This window comes from Talpa occidentalis, unplaced genomic scaffold (assembly GCF_014898055.3).
Source record: "Talpa occidentalis isolate TD23 unplaced genomic scaffold, MPIMG_talOcc4v2.1, whole genome shotgun sequence".
Lineage (NCBI taxonomy): Eukaryota > Metazoa > Chordata > Mammalia > Eulipotyphla > Talpidae > Talpa > Talpa occidentalis.
The window spans coordinates 55,896,761-55,912,993 of NW_026555331.1; the positions used below are offsets into that span (position 1 = coordinate 55,896,761).

Below are 16,233 nucleotides of genomic sequence, written 5' to 3' on the forward strand. Positions count from 1 at the left end.
AATGTGCAAAATTCCCTTTGAATGGGCCTCCTTTCAGTTAATAAACATTAACTTGAGAATAGAAGTTTCAATGTGGAAATAATCTTTAAGTGAGCAGACATTTACTGAGTAGAGAGAACCAGCCAGATATTTCCCAAGTCAAAAAGATGCTATTTTTAAGTAAAAATATCTTTGTTTTAAAAAGATTTGGAGGAATCTAAAATGCATATCTCTAGGTAAAAGAAGCTCATTAAGGGCCTCCCGGGTGGCGCAGCGGTTGAGCGCTGGGTTGCGAAGCTGCCCGCGGCCTCTGCGGCGCCGGTTCGATCCCCAGCTGCTCCCCGGCCACCGGAGGAGGGTCCCACATGGCGCGCAGACCTCTCCTGCCGCCCGCTGCTCCCCTCAGCAGTGTACTTCAGTCCTTCTGCCTGCTCTGCTCCCCGCTCTGGCTCTGGTGAATTCTCTCACCCTCCCGCGCTTCTGACTGTACCCGGTGCATGTATAAACAAAACAAACAAACAAACCAGCAAACAAATAAATAAAGCATGCCTCTATAAAAAAAAAAAAAAAAAAAAAAAAAAAAAAAAAAAAAAAGAAAAAAAAGAAGCTCATTAAAAAGACTATGTATTGTATGATTCCAACTATTCTGGAAAAGACAAAACTATAGGGACAGTAAAGGGCTCAGTGGTTGCCAGAGATGGGGGTGGTAGCGGTGGAGGAAGGGATGAATAGTTGAAGCACAGGGGATTTTTAGAGCTATGAAATGATTCTGTGTAATAATGTCATGGTAGGTACATGACATTATCATGCATTTATCCAAACACAGAAATATAACACAAGAGTGAACCCTAATGTAAACTTTAGACTTTAGTTAATAATAATGTGAACCCTAATGTAAACTTTAGACTTTAGTTAATAATAATGTGTCGACATTGTTTCACCAACTGTAACATGTACCACACCAATGCAAGATGATGATGATGATTATGATGATGAAGATAATGGAAAACTAAGTGAAAGGTGATGAATATAAAAGGAATATATGTGAACTCCTTGTAATTTTTGTTAAATTTTCTGTAAACCTGAAGTTGCTCTTTAAAAAAAAAGTCTATTACAAGGACATCACACAAAAAAAATATAGACCAATTTCCCTAATGAACATAGATGCAAAAATATTCAAAAAAATCTTAGCAAATGGAATTCAAGGACACATTAAAGGGACCATGTGGTATTTAGTCCTGGCACACAAGAATGATAAACATCTAAAACTCAATAGATGTAACTCACCACGTCAACCAAAGGAGAGATGATTATATTAGTAGATATAGAGAAGGTATTTGATAAATTTCAACATTCATTTATGATAAAAATACTGAAAATGGGGCCTCCGCTGGTGGCGCAGCGATTGAGTGCTGGGCTGCGAGGCTGCCCACAGCCTCTGCAGTGCCGGTTCGTTCCCTGGCCGCTGGCGAGGTTCCCACAAAAAAAAATACTGAAAATGGGGGTACATGGAACATACCTCAACATAATAAATGCCATATATGACAAACACACAATAAAACACTCAATGGTGAAAAGCTGATAGCTTTTCATCTAAGATCAGGTACAAGATAATGATGTCCACTTTTACCACTGCTATTTAACATAGTATCGGGAGCTCTAGCTAGAGTAATTAGGCAGTAGATTAATATAAAATAATGCAAATTGAGAAAGAAGAGGAAAAACTATCATAATTTGCATATGACGTGATAATATATACGGAAAACCCAAAGGACTCCACTAAAACTGTTCAAAACAATAAATTAGCAAAGAAGTAGATTACAAAATCAATTTACAAAAATCAATTGCATTACTATATGCAAATAATGAACTAGAAGATAAAGAAAGAAAAAAAACGGTGAATTTATGTTTGACTCAAAAATAATTAAATACCTAGGAGTAAACTTAACAAAAAGAGATGAAGGACCTGTACAATGAAAACTGTAACACATTGTTGAAAGAAATAGAAGACACAAATCAAAAGATGTAACTTGCTCATCAATTGGAAGAATTAACATAGTTAAGATGGCCATCTTACCCAAAGCAATATACAGATTCAGTGCAATCCCTATCAAAGATTCAATGGCATTCATCAAGGAAATAGAACAAACACTACTGAAATTTATTTGAAATAACAGAAGATCCTAGATAGCCAAACAAGAAGAGGAATGTAGATATCACATTCCCAGACTACAAACTATACTCTAAAGTTATAGTAATAAAAACAATGTGATATTAGAATAAAGATAGACACAAATAGAATAAAAACAGACAAATGAAATAGAATTGAGGTCCCAGAAATAAACCTATACTTATATGGACAGTTAAACTCTGTTAGAGGAGTCGAGAGTATACATTGGTGAAAGGAAAATCTCTTCAACAAATGGTGCTGGGAAAATTTGACAGCCATGTAAAAGGATGAAACTAGGTCACTATCTCATACTATTTTCAAAATTTAACTAAAAATGGATTAAATACTTGGATGTAAGGCCAGAAACCATAAAGTACGTAGAAGAAAACATAAGCAAAACACTCCATGACACTGCCATCAGGGATGTCTTTGGGGACTTCAATCCAGTAACAAGGGAAACAAAAGCAAAAATAAACATATGGGACTATAGTAAACAAAGTTTCTTCACAATCAAAGAAACTATCATTAAAATAAAAGACATTGTACTGAAAGAGAAAAAATATTTGCTCATCATACATCTGACGGGGAACTAATATCCAAAATCTACAAAGAATTCATACAACTCAATAAAAGTAAAACAACCCAATCAGAAAACAAGCAGAATACCTAAAGAGACACTTCTACAAAGAAGACATAAAGATGGCCAACAGGCACATGAAAAAATGCTCTTCATCTTTGATCGTCAGGGAAATGCAAACAAAACCTCACACCTATGAGAATGGGCATATCACAAAGTCCAGAAATAGTAAGTGTTGGCAAGGATGTAGAGATAAAAGAACCTCAATAAACTGTTGTTGGTAGTTTAGACTACCTATAGAAAACAGTGTGGAGTTTACTCAAAATATTAATAATAGATCTACCAAATGACCCAGACTCTCCACTCCTAGGTATCTACCTTAAGAATGCAAAAATATTAATTTGAAGGGAGATATGCACTTATATGTTCACTGAAGTACTACTTACAATTATCAAGCTATGGAAACAATCTAAATGTCTTCGGATAGTGGATTATAAAGATGTGAGATGTACACACACACACACACACACACACACACACTCACACATACATATGCACACATGTGATGGAATACTAGTCAGCAATAAAAAGTGATAAACTTGCCATTTTCTATAATGTGGATGGAACTGGAGGGGAATATGCTAAATGAAAGGGCTCAGAAGTAGGAAGACAAATACCAGATGGTTTCACCTATATGTGGAATATAGAGAAACAAAAGGAGACATCAGATAAACCATACCAAAAATATACCCTAGAAATATGACTAGAATTGAGGCTACCAGAGGGGCAATGAGTGGGTATAAACCAGAGACACACTATGGGGGGAGGGAGGAAGGAGTAGGATCAAAACAAGAGGGGTGGGAATTGTATGGGGACTATAACCAAGGTGAAAATGCATACATTGTGCAAAAATTAAAAATGATATAAAAATATATAAAATAAAAAATGAAAAAAGAAAACAAAACAAAAATATACCCTAGAAATATGACTAGAATTGAGGCTATCAGAGGGCAAGGAGTGGGTAGATAGCTTGCTGGGGAAAGGGTCCAATGGACAATGGTGGAGGACTTGGTGGTGGGTGTGATATGGTAACATACTCTTGAAGAGGTATGATCCTACACCTCTGAATTATATACAATATTGTAAACCAATGTTACCTCAATAAAGTAGTCCATTAATTGAAAAAAATATTTAAGCAGATTAGTATCTGAAAAACCTCTGGTATTAGGAGAAAAAATTGAGTGATCATATTTATTATTTCATTAATAAGCATGTATAAAGCCTAATAAATATTGGGCCTGATGCTAGGCTCTAAGGAACTAGGGTTAGATAGAATTACTACCTTCAATGGTAACAAGTACATTATTAGACCACCCACAACAGTTACTAATGTCTAGTGAATGTTTCTTATATTCCAACCCTTGAATAAATATCATTTAATCCCATAACCCTAAGAGGAACAAATAAGAAAACACACATTTTATATTCCACAAAAATGGAAATAAAACTGGAAAATTTAAATAACTTTTCCTTGATCAGCCAGCTAGGAAATAATAGAGTCAAAATTGTATTAAGCTTATCTGACAATTCACATCCACGAAGCCTTGATAAAGTTATAAAAACTTATAAACTCTTGCCATTTTCTATAGTATGGATGTGTGTCCCAATAGAAACGTGGAGTAAGGTAACATTCTTTATTTTATTAGCAAGATTGCTTTAAAGAGGTTTTTTTCTGAGTGTAATTTTCAAGTAAAAATATTAAGCTAAATTCTATTATAAAGAAGGCTCAGATATGGTATTTTTCCTCAAAAAGACAAATAACTTTTCAGAAGAAATTTATCAAATTACATAATTGTATTTCTCTATTAAAATAAAAAAAATTCCTTTATTGCAATTACTGTTGTTTCTGGGAAGATAAAAGTACATTAATACAAGGCAGAACTTTACAGCTATAAAGAGGTACAAAGAAAACAAGTTGGAAAATGAGGTGAGGCTCAAATATGTATCTATATTTAACTTTATATGAATAGGAACATAAAACTTCACTGCTGCTTGAGGCTGTTAAATCTTTGCCATTATCCTGGGAATGTTGTTGCCTAGATCACTTATAAAAATTTATGCAAAAGAGAACAGTGAATGTGGCAAATCAGCTAGGTCTTTTTTTCCCCTACACATGGGTTTCACCTAGCTGTCCTTTCCAGGCTTTGTTGACTCATAGTTATGAGACCACCTTGAAGTGACGTAGCATTTTTTCTTAAATTGGACATACATAGTCAATTTCTAACAATCAACAAAAACTTGCCATGTGTAAGCAGTGTACTAGAAGCTACAGACTACAAAGAAGGGGGAAGTAAATTCACAGTTAAGCTGTGAGACAAACAACCACACACACACAAAAAAAAAAACTAAATCTCATAATGGAAGCTAACATCGTGTTTTCCACAGATGGGTAACAGAAGCTTGCAGATATGAAAAGAGCTTGCAGCAAGGTTCACAAAAGATTTGAACCTGAAACCATTAATATGTTTGAAATCCTGAATTGTCTCTGAACTTGAAATCCACAATTGTCTCTGTGTTCTGCAGTCCATGTTGCCAATTCCCTCTTGACTAAGTCAATTAATTTTTTTTGCGAAAAACCCAAAGTTACTTACAGCAATCAGTTTTTTGTTTTTTTTTTTTTTTCTGGAGCACTTATGCCTTTTCACACCCAAAGTAGGTCCTTCTTTGCAAGTAAGGCCCACCAATTCCTACTGGGCTAAATTACTGTAGGGAACCACTCCTTCCCCTGATCATGAGTACTGAGTGAGGGATCAACAACCCTTTGCTGTTAGGTGATGCTTCCCAGGGCAGGTAATCTCAGAAAAAGTGGAAATAGACATCTTCCCATACTCTGTTCAAAGGTAAAAAGTGTCATTTTGAGGTTTTCTCCCAAGAATGGTAAAAAATAACTCAGTAGTCTAATCATGCACTTAAATATGAATGGCAAAGAAAGAAAATATAACTGGACTCCTCATAAAATACCTTAGCATATTGTAGTTCCTAACTAGTCCTACAATGAACAGGAACTGTGATTAAATAAATCTGAAATGTTGTAGGCTTGGGGAATTACACTAAGGAATAAAAATGTAAAAAGCATTATAAGATGTGTTTAGCCTTTTTTTCAACAGCCTACTTCCCTCCCTACCCTCCTACCCTGCCTTTGTAACACCAGTAGCATTCTTAGGAGTCTCTTTGGGAAATCTTTCTTTGGAGTCAAGAAATGTTCATGAATATAAATACCTATTCAGGATGCTTGGTTGATGGATTTCTTTCTTATGACCAACTGTTGTTAAGATGATTAGTTCTTGCACACTGCCCTTCTTGACAGAAAGTTCACACACATCCTCTCACTGCCCTCTATCCATTATCTGGAGCCTAAAACAGAAAATTCAATGTATTATGATGTAAATAGAAAGGTCAGTCATGTCTATCAAGACAAGGGCTTGTTAGAGAAGCAGAAACGTGCTCCTTTTCTGGTGCTCTGAGTCATCTCCCTGAGGGATGATTTGCTAACTTTTGGAAAATCAAAAGAACAGGTAACAAAGTTTTTGCTATTTTCTGAAGAAAAGGACGTCAGACACCCAATGATGCTTTCTTGATGCTGAAATAGTTATTGTCTGATGGGGAATTGAAAGGCATGCCTCCACCAACCTCTAAAAAAGGAGGTGGCTACCCACAGGTAGTATCTTGTGCTCCTGAAGCAACCCACAGGAGACCTTGCCATTGTTTGTTAACTCTGCCATCACTGGCATGAAATGCTCATTTACTGGAGACCCAGAGGTTATGAACAAATGCCATAATTCATTTGTCTGCCTCCTTGTCTCAAAGAATTGTTGATCTCTCACTCACTACTCATGAAATGATTGTTTGTTTTCATAATTCCTGATCAGGGGAAGGAGTTGGCCCTACAGTAATTTAACCCAGTAAGAATCTGTGGACCTTCCTTGCAAAGGAGGACCTTCTCTTCATCTCCTATCTCTTGATCTCCTATCCCCACTGTATTGAAAATGCAGGCGGTTTTCAGGGCTTGGCAACTCCAAGTATCACCAAAGACAGACATGAGAAAAGGAATCAAAATAGGGAGGTTACTTTAAAGTATCTCTATATGGGCCTCCCCTGGTGGCACAGCGGTTGAGCGCTGGGCTGCGAAGCTGCCGGCAGCCTCTGCAGTGCCCTTTCTATCCCCGGCTGCCGGCCGGCGAGGGTCCCACATGGAGCAACAGACCTTTCCTGTCTCGCCTGCTGCTCCCCTCAGCAGTGTATTTCCTCGATCTGTCTGTTCTGCTCCCTGCTCTGGCTCTGGTGAATTTTCTCACCCTCCCGTGCTTCTGACTGTACCCAGTGCTTGTATAAATAAATAAATAAATCTTAAAAAAAGGCATCTCTATATAGAAAATCAACTCCTCTACCAACCTCACTCATCTCATGTGAAGAATGATGAATCTGTAAATATCTGTTAAATGAAAATCAAATATAAAAAATATGCAAAATTTATTGGTATTCTGTGGATTGAATTGTGCACCTTCCCACACTCATATGTTGAAGTTCTTAATCCTAGTACCTCACACTATATTTGGATATAGGATCTTCAAAGAGATAATTGAGGTAAAATAAGGGCATATGTGTGTGCCCTAATCCTATATGACTGCTGTCTTTATAAGAACAGATTAAGGCACTGACAGGCTCAGGGAAAATTGACTATGCGAAGACATAGGGAAAAGATCTTCATCTGCAAACCAAGGAATCAGTTCTGGCAACACCTTGGTTGTAGGCTTCCAACCTCCAGAACTGTGAGAAATTTGTTTTGTTTTGTTTCTTAAGCCACCTATTCTATCTGTGGTACTTTTCTCTGGCAGCTCTAGAAAACTAATACATGTATATTCAATGAAATTGAAAAACTCCAGAGAAAAGTTCTCTGTAATTGGCATTTACAGGTATCCTTTCACTATCTGATTGCCCTACAAGAAGCTACTTGGTAACAAGCACAATGTGCTCATCATCAGCTTTGTATTTGCCTAATTCTCAAATTGAGTGTAACCATTTATACATAGTATCCAACATACAGAAACCAAGATAAATACATTTAAAAAAATGACTATGGATGGAATAGATAACTCGGAAAGGAAACTTTGAAACTTTCTACTTACTATTCTTAAACATGAGAAAATGTTATACTATGAAGCAAAAATCAGAACTATAAAAAGGGATAAAGAAAGAAAAAAAAAGGTTGGAAGTTGAATATATGGTTGTAATTTAAACTAAAGGAAGAGCTGGAGCATATTAAGATCCCTTCCAGAAAATGAATCCCAAACAAAGAGTCCTAAGAGGAGTGAAAATAGATAACATAAAGAGCCAATCAAAGGAAAGCATCTTATAATAGAAGTCCCAGAAAGCAAGAATAGAGAAAATGGAGGAATTATTATAGAACCAATGCAAGAGATTTCCTCACACTTGAAGAACTAGAATCTCCCAATTAGAATGAATAAATGAAAAAAGACCCAACACAAATGTAAATTTCAGAATATTAACAAAGATAAGATACTAAAATTGTGTAGGTAGAATAAGGGGATAAAAACAGGTGCTATAAAGAAATAAGAAATAGAATGACATTGGATTTCTTATCAGTAGCTCTGGATGATAAAAAACAAAGGAACACTACATTGGAAGTTGAGGTTAAAGATTATGTTCAACCTGGAATTGTATACCTTGTTAATGTATCACTCAATTATCTGAATTAAAAATAAAATCATTTACAGAAGTTCATGAACTTGCAAAATATATCTATTGTACATCTTTTCTCAGAAATTTGTCTTTGGATGTGCTCTAGCAAAGGAATAAACTCTGTGATTATAGACAGTGAATTCAATTCAGAAAAGCAGAAAAAAGAAGTCTCAGGAAGAGAACTATGCATCAGATTCAGAAAGTGGCCAGTCTAAAAGCAAAAATTAGAGTGCTCAAGGAGAGAGGTCTTTACACGAGGGGGAGGGCTTGATGGATTACACATCATGATTGAAACTCTGGAAAAAAAATAGGGAATAAAATTAAGGCAGTAATTCTAGGATAAACCAAACTGGGACTATAAAAAAAAAAAAAAAACTATTAGTAACTACAGGAGAACAAAAACAGAATCTATGACTTTGTGCAGCGGAAAACAACTTTTAAGTAGTCAGTAATTTAAAACTATCTTGCTTTTTAACTTTTAGATCAATCTATAGTCAAAGCAAAAAAAAAACTTAATTAGAGTTATAAGAAGATTAAGACTGACAATCTCAATGTAAAAGTACAGATGAGAGAACATGGAAGTTCATAGGGCAGGAGATTGTGTGAAAAGTCAAAGGTACACTAATATTCTCATTGTACAATCTGGGGTTGAGTTACTGTTTATATTGAAAAGATCAGGAATGATTCTGTGGGTATATTACTTAAATGCAAAATGTACAAAGGTAAAATAAAGAAGAAGAAAAAACATGTTAGTTATTAACCATGCAGTTAATAAAATAGATATCTCTTGATATAGAAAAATGTTTTAGGTATTATTTTAAGTGAAGAAAAGTAGTTTATAAAATTTTGGTTTGTTATCTTTTTAAATATGGATGATAAGTTTATAGGTGATTTTTCTATACTTCAATACATTTTCTATAGTTCAATTATTCAAAAGATTTCATGGATATCTATCATGTTGTAGCACTGTGCTAGGAACTGGAATAATGAATATAGCAGTTTATAAAGACAATCAAGTTTCTGTCATGCTGTTTACAATAAAGCAAGGAAGATACATGTTATACTGGTAACTATTATGTAAAATGTGAAGTTTATGATAGAAGGGATTCATGATGTTGGGAGAACATAAGGCATAGACCCTAAATCTAATCTAGGAATCTGGGAAAGATTCGTCCACTGAGGACTTTTCAGTTTTAAATAAGAGGTTTCTTAAAGCAGATTTTTACAATTAGTGACACAGTGTTACCCCAATTATGTAAAATTAATTGTGAAAAACTCTCTAAGGAAACAAAATATTAACAGGAATTATTTTTAAATTCTGGAATCTGAGGAATTTTTATAGTTTTCTGATTTTCCCAAGTTTTCTAGGAGGATAAATAATCCTCCTTTGATAATCAGGAGAGATTAATAAAATTACTCTTACTGGTGAAGTAGTTTGATATTTGTGCTCTTTGAGATCCTTTCCCTCACTGTATCTATAGAAATAGTAGTTACTAATTTAGCTGAAGCACATTTACAATTTCCAAACTACTTGTTCACCCTAGGCATTTTTGTTTTTAGTGGAGATTCATAAACTTGAATTTATTCAATATAAAACCTCATCGTTTTTCATTAAAATCAGATAACATATTAATGAAGAATTTAAAATTTGAATTTATTAAATTTTCTTATCTGCAAAAAGGTTTATTTTTCAGTATTTTACATCAATTAAACAAACTATTTTGAATTATTTTAAACATCTTTTTCATTCAATTACTATTATTTTATAGCATGGTATTTGATATGGAGGTATAGGATAACACACTTCAAGCATATGTTACCACACTACACCCACCACCAAGGCACCCATAGACCTTTACTGTACTCCTCTACCATAGCCCATGTCAATCCTCCATACGTTGTTCATCCCTTTCTCACTCAAGTAGCCTCGGTTCTCAGTGAGATTGCTAATTTGAGATTGGTTTGGTTTTATCCGACCCTTTATATTGTTTCTCTATATTCCACATATAAGTAACACCATCCAGTATTTGTCTTTCTACCTCTTACTAATTTTTCCAGTGTAACCCCTTGCAGTTCATATGTATAGTTACAAATAGCAAGAGTTCATCTTTCTTTCATAATTGAGCAATATTCCATTGTGTATATATGTCAAATCTTCTTATATTCACCGACCTATCTTTGGGCACTAAGATTGTTTCCACAAATTAGTTATTGTAAATAGTGCTTAAATTAACATAGGAGTGCATATGTCCTATGAATTGAATTATTGGGTTTATTTTTTATTCACGTTGAAGTTCATAGGTTTGTTTCAACAAATGTTTCAGTTAGCAAACTTGGAGACTATCTTTGTGATGACCTTAGCTAATAGAAGCACCTGAAGATACAAAAGCACAAGAAGATATAGGTGATGAGAATAAAACCATCAGTTATCTATTACGATATTTCTTTATTCATTAGACTGCTGTGCCATGTCTACTTTAACTTAACCATACCCTATATTATATTGTTATTGCAAATATGGTTTAAAACATGAAGTAACCCCTAATCCCTCTTTTTGTTCCCATGTTTCTTGGATTGTATTTCTCTGTTCTAAAAGAATTTAAATTGACTCTTCAATAAAAGTTATTCTTATATTTAAGATCCAATCTGGTGATTTTTATGGATTTGTATATTTAGTTTACTACACATATAAGTAGTATATTACTTTTCCAATTACATAGTAGTATCCTTATATTGAGATCTCTATCACTCTATAATATTTTATCCAAAGATTTCTTTTTCCCCAAGGTAGGCTAAGGTGGAAAATCATATTAAGGCATATTAAGTTAGCAATGCATTTTACAACCTCATGTTATAGTTATGAGTCAGCCAAAAGGTAAATTGCAGTGTGTGTACTCAGCGACTAAAAATAAGCATTCACAGAAAACCTTAGGAAATTTATCGATATAAGGAACAAAGAAAAGGTACCTCCGGAGTGATAGGTGAATATGTTGATTTACCTAAATTAATCTTCTCAATTTAGCTTATTTGTGTGTGTCTGATAAAAAAAGGAAGTTCAAAATTATATGACAGAATATAGACTGATAGTCGAAATAATTGGGTTCTAATTCTTACTTATCACTAACTAGGTGAGTGACTTTATTTTATTTTTTTAAAAAGATTTATTTTTACTTATGCATACAAGAGCTGGGGTATAGGCCAGAGGTGTGTGCGTGGGGGGGGGGGGTGAGAGGATTCACCAGAGACAGAGTGGGGAACAGAACAGGCAGTACACTGCTGAGGGGAGCAGCAGGCAAGACAGGAGAGGTCTGCTGTGCCATGTGGGTAGCTCCCTGGCCAGCCAGGGGTCGAACTCATGCTGCAGAGACTGTGGACAGCTTCATAGTGCAGTGCTTAATTCCTTGTGCCACCAGGGAGGCCCTGATGAGTGACTTTAGATAAAACACTTAAACTCTCTGGTTCTCATTTGAACCAAATGATAATTTCTAACGTGAATATCCAGTAATTTGGTGAGATCTACCTTTGGATAATCTGTGGTAAGTAGGTGCTTTCTGCACAGTCCACCCTTGTCTGGAACCCAGGCTTTTGTTCCTCACCCCTAATCAGAGCCACTTTGTCCTCCACCAACTATCTATTTCAGGAAAGCCTCAGAGCTGGGATTCAGCAGTGAGGAGGGGGTTATATAAAACATCATATCCATTGATCCAATAAGGTAGAGACCTGAAGGGGTATGGGATTAGTCAGAGCCCAAAACATGTTATGGAGGACTCCCAGGCCTACTCTGCTAAACTCATCCTCTTATGCCTTTCCTAGTTCTCTGTATCCATTTACCTGAGCTTCCCCCGTATGAATCTGCTTCCATATAAAGATTAACATCCAAGTTGAAATCTGCCAATGAAGACAGAGAAGCAGTCATAACGGAAAGTAAGCAAAGAAAGTTGAGAACCATTCCAACTGAAAGGGAAAAAAAACCCCACAATAACAAAAACTATGGTTCTGTATGCCCCCTATTAACATAGAAAACATCTTTCCTCAGGAGCTCAACTATTTTCCATAATCATGATCTTTTATTAACAATTCACATCTTCCCAGAAGACACATTTATTTTTCTGTTCTCTTATGTCAAAATTATCTTCTGGGGGCCTCCCTGGTGGAGCAGGTGGTTGAGCGCGGTGCTGTGAAGCTGTTTGCAGCCTCTGCAGTGCCGGTTTGATCCCCACCGGCCTCGGAGCAACCCAGATGGTGCAGCAGAACTCTCCTGTCGTGTCCACTGCTCCCCTCAGCAGTGTACCTCTGTCCTTCTGCCTGTTCTGTTCCCCGCTCTGTCTCTGGTGAATCCTCTCACCCTCCCGCGCATCTGGCCTGTACCCCCGTTCTTGTATAAATAAAATAAATCTTAAAAAAAAACTTCTGATGTGAAATAATACAGATATGGGCTGACTTTTATGGAGACTGCCAGAATTTCTCTTTCTACCTTTGCTTTGTTTCTCAGAGCAGTTGGTTAGTATAGATCCAAAATAGGAGTTGAAATATGCAATGTTAGCTACAGAGGAAGCAGCAGGGGTAACAAGAAATGAGAAACAGGAAATGTCTGGTAAACAGCTCTGATAGTTATCTAAAAGTTAAATTGAATCACAGACACTAGAAATTAGAATTGGATCTAGAATTGCAGACTTAAGGATAACTAACTGCCTCCAATCTATATCACAGTGTCAACTTAATTTGTAATTTTTATATGATGTTATTGGCATTCTATTCTGTGGTAGCACTGGAGAGCATTTATTTATTTATCATTCTCCCAGTGAGCACATTAAATTTGGAAAGAGAAATGATTAAGGCAAAAAGCCTATGTGCCCCTAGTATGTTTATTATCATGAACATTGATTGCATTTGGAATTAAAATGAATGAAGTTACCTTTTTATAGTCTTCATATTTATAAGTGAAAATGTGTAACTGATGAATTTTGCCCTATTATTGGGCAATTTAAACCTTTTCCAATATAGGATAGGAAATTAGAATGAATGTTTCTTTCATAGCATTTACATTATGTAGGCTAAATAAATTGATTAACTAACATACCTCTCACTGGCTCTTTGTCTAATTTGGGAATAGTAAAGTCCATAGTTAATTTCAGATTCTGAGAGGAGAGACAAAGGAGGAGCCGGTACAATTTAAGTTGTTCTGCAACAATTAAAAATCTTTGCCACCTTCCTGTGAAACTCTGGTTTGTGCCCCTTTATCATGGGAGTAACTCTTGCCATCATTAAAAAACCTTGAGCCACATTTCAGGATACTTATTAGTGAGGCCTCTGCAGACTTCTGATCTCTTTATTCTTGGGGGGAAAACAAATAGAAACTTAAAAACTGGGTTCCTTGCACTCCCATCCCCTTGTTCTTCATTCATATCCAGAAAGGTGATGGGACACTATTTCTCTAGCAAAGGAATGTTTTCACATACTAGCGTGTTGTCAGAAACAACTGGTTAAAGAAGTTAAGGGGGGGGGGAAAGGGAAGAGAGGAATCCAGATCTACCTCCTATAGCTGGTTGTTGCTTTCCCCACAGGCCTCTGCATTGATAGACACCCCCCTACACACGCATTTCCCCTTCCTCTCTCCTCACATCTGCTCTCTTTTCTGACTCCCTGCCCCCTAGTTTGGCCTCTCATAGTAAGAGGTCAATATGTGTTCACACTCGGGAAATCTCATTGAAGAATTTTTGTCAATGGACAAGTCATAAGAAGCCCTTCCATTTTAGGGCTTGTTGACGTCACCAAGGAGGCGATAAATATCTGTTGATATAATTGGATGTGAGATTCAGTGTTGAGATAGCAAAACTCTGCCCCTCGCTCCCTGGCAGGGCCCTATGATTTATGCAGGAGCAGAGGCAGCACGCAATCGAGCTGTCAAGAGAGCGTCAGCTTATTAGGCAAATGCTGCGTGGTTTCTGAAGAGGGTCGACGCTATAAAATCCCACTCCAGGCTCTGGTGTGGAGAAACTCAGAGCCCAAGTGAAGAGGAGAAGAAAAAGAGAGTAGAAGCAGAAAAGAGAAGGAAAGAAAAACCCTGAAAAAGCCCCGGGGACGTCCCTCTGCAGAGAGGCAGAAGTGCCCGCTCACCTGCAGAAGAGCCTCAGAAGGTAGGGAGCTCTTAGACGGAAACATGCCTCCAACTTTGCACTGCTGAGCAGCCGCGGAGCCGGCTGTTCTTGTGCAACTGTGTGTGTGTGTGCGTGTGTGTGTGTGTGTGTGTAGATTCCGATAGTAGCTGGGATGTGACAGAAGTAAACTTAGACGGCTGCTCATTGTCATCTGAACTGCCAGTGCCAGTTACTCCTCGCCAGTTGAGTATATGAGCCCCCCCCCAAAATTCCCCAACTGTCCGGACCCCCGAGAGAAGGTCGCAAGGACAGGGATGGAAAAGGAGGAGGCGAGAGCAGCTCTCAGGAGGAAATTGCTGAAATATCGGGAAAGGGGTGGAGGGGCGGTTAAAGCGACTGAGATCTTAAATTTGTAATTCTCTAGAGCTCGGGGAATCGGTTTGAGGAATCATTAGCAAGGGGACTCAGGGACCGTCCCTTCGAGGGCCTCGTAAAGAAAAGGTCCACTCCAGCCTGGCGAGGGAGACAGCTTTGGCGCCGAACCCTACAGGCGACCCTTTTTCGACTCTCCCTCTCTCTCCAACTCTAAAAGTCCGCGTACAGGGAGTTCAGCACCGCGGACAGCGACCACCCCACCTCAGAGCCTCGTCCGTGTCCTGTGGGTAGACCCCATCCTACACCTCCCTGCAGAGCTAAATTCTCACCAATTCTTTCTTTCTCTCTCCTCTCGTTCCGCCCTCTGTTCACCTCTGTGCGGCAGCTAGAGTCCCTAACATGCGCTTGCCGCTGCTCGTGTCCGCGGGTGTCCTGCTGGTGGCTCTCCTGTCCTGCCCGCCATGCAGGGCCCTCCTCAACAGGGGGCCCGTCCAGGGAGCCCGTCAGGCCCCACAGCCCCTGGATTTCTTCCAGTCGCCGCCGCAGCCCCAGCAACCCCAGCAGCCGCAAGCTCGTCCCGTCCTGCTCCGCATGGGGGAGGAATACTTCCTTCGCCTGGGTAACCTGAACAAAAGCCCTGCTACTCCCTTCTCGCCGGTGTCTTCTCCTCTTGCCAGTGGTAGCGGTAGCGGCAGCAGCACCGGCAGCCGCCTCTCTACCGACGAGGCTGCCGCCAACTTTTTCCGCGCTTTGCTGCAGCAGCAGCAGCAGCAGCAGCAGCTGCTGCTGCCTCGGCGCCCGCTCGACAGCCCAACTGGTCCCACAGGGCGCGGAGCCGAGAACGCCCTCGGCGGCCGCCAGGAGGCACTGGAGAGGGAGAGGCGATCCGAGGAGCCGCCCATTTCGCTGGATCTCACCTTCCACCTCCTCCGAGAGGTCTTGGAAATGGCTAGGGCGGAGCAGTTAGCGCAGCAAGCTCACAGCAACAGAAAACTGATGGAGATTATTGGGAAATGAAACGGTTCGTTTGGCCCAAAAGATTCTGTATTTAGCGCACACACACACAAATAAAAAATATTACAGCATTCTGTACCATAGCGTTGCGCCTATACCATTTGTTTATTTTTATATAGCTTGAAGCGTAGGGGATGTACAGCAAGAGAAACTATACTCCTTAACTAGCATGCACAGAGTGTATTCACGTGCAGAAAAACAACAAAATGTTATTTGTATTGTCTACTTTTAGTTTCCATTTCCAGGTGTCTTTATTGGTG

General features: G+C 38.2%; 1 protein-coding gene across 1 annotated transcript; it reads left to right on the forward strand.

Annotated features, from left to right (window-relative positions):
- The first annotated feature begins 15,358 nt into the window (after nucleotides 1-15,358).
- CRH (corticotropin releasing hormone) lies at nucleotides 15,359-15,976 on the forward strand. The gene has a single exon (XM_037506750.1). It carries the CDS (start codon nucleotides 15,359-15,361, stop codon nucleotides 15,974-15,976), a length of 618 nt encoding a protein of 205 aa, XP_037362647.1.
- The last annotated feature ends 257 nt before the right edge of the window (nucleotides 15,977-16,233 follow it).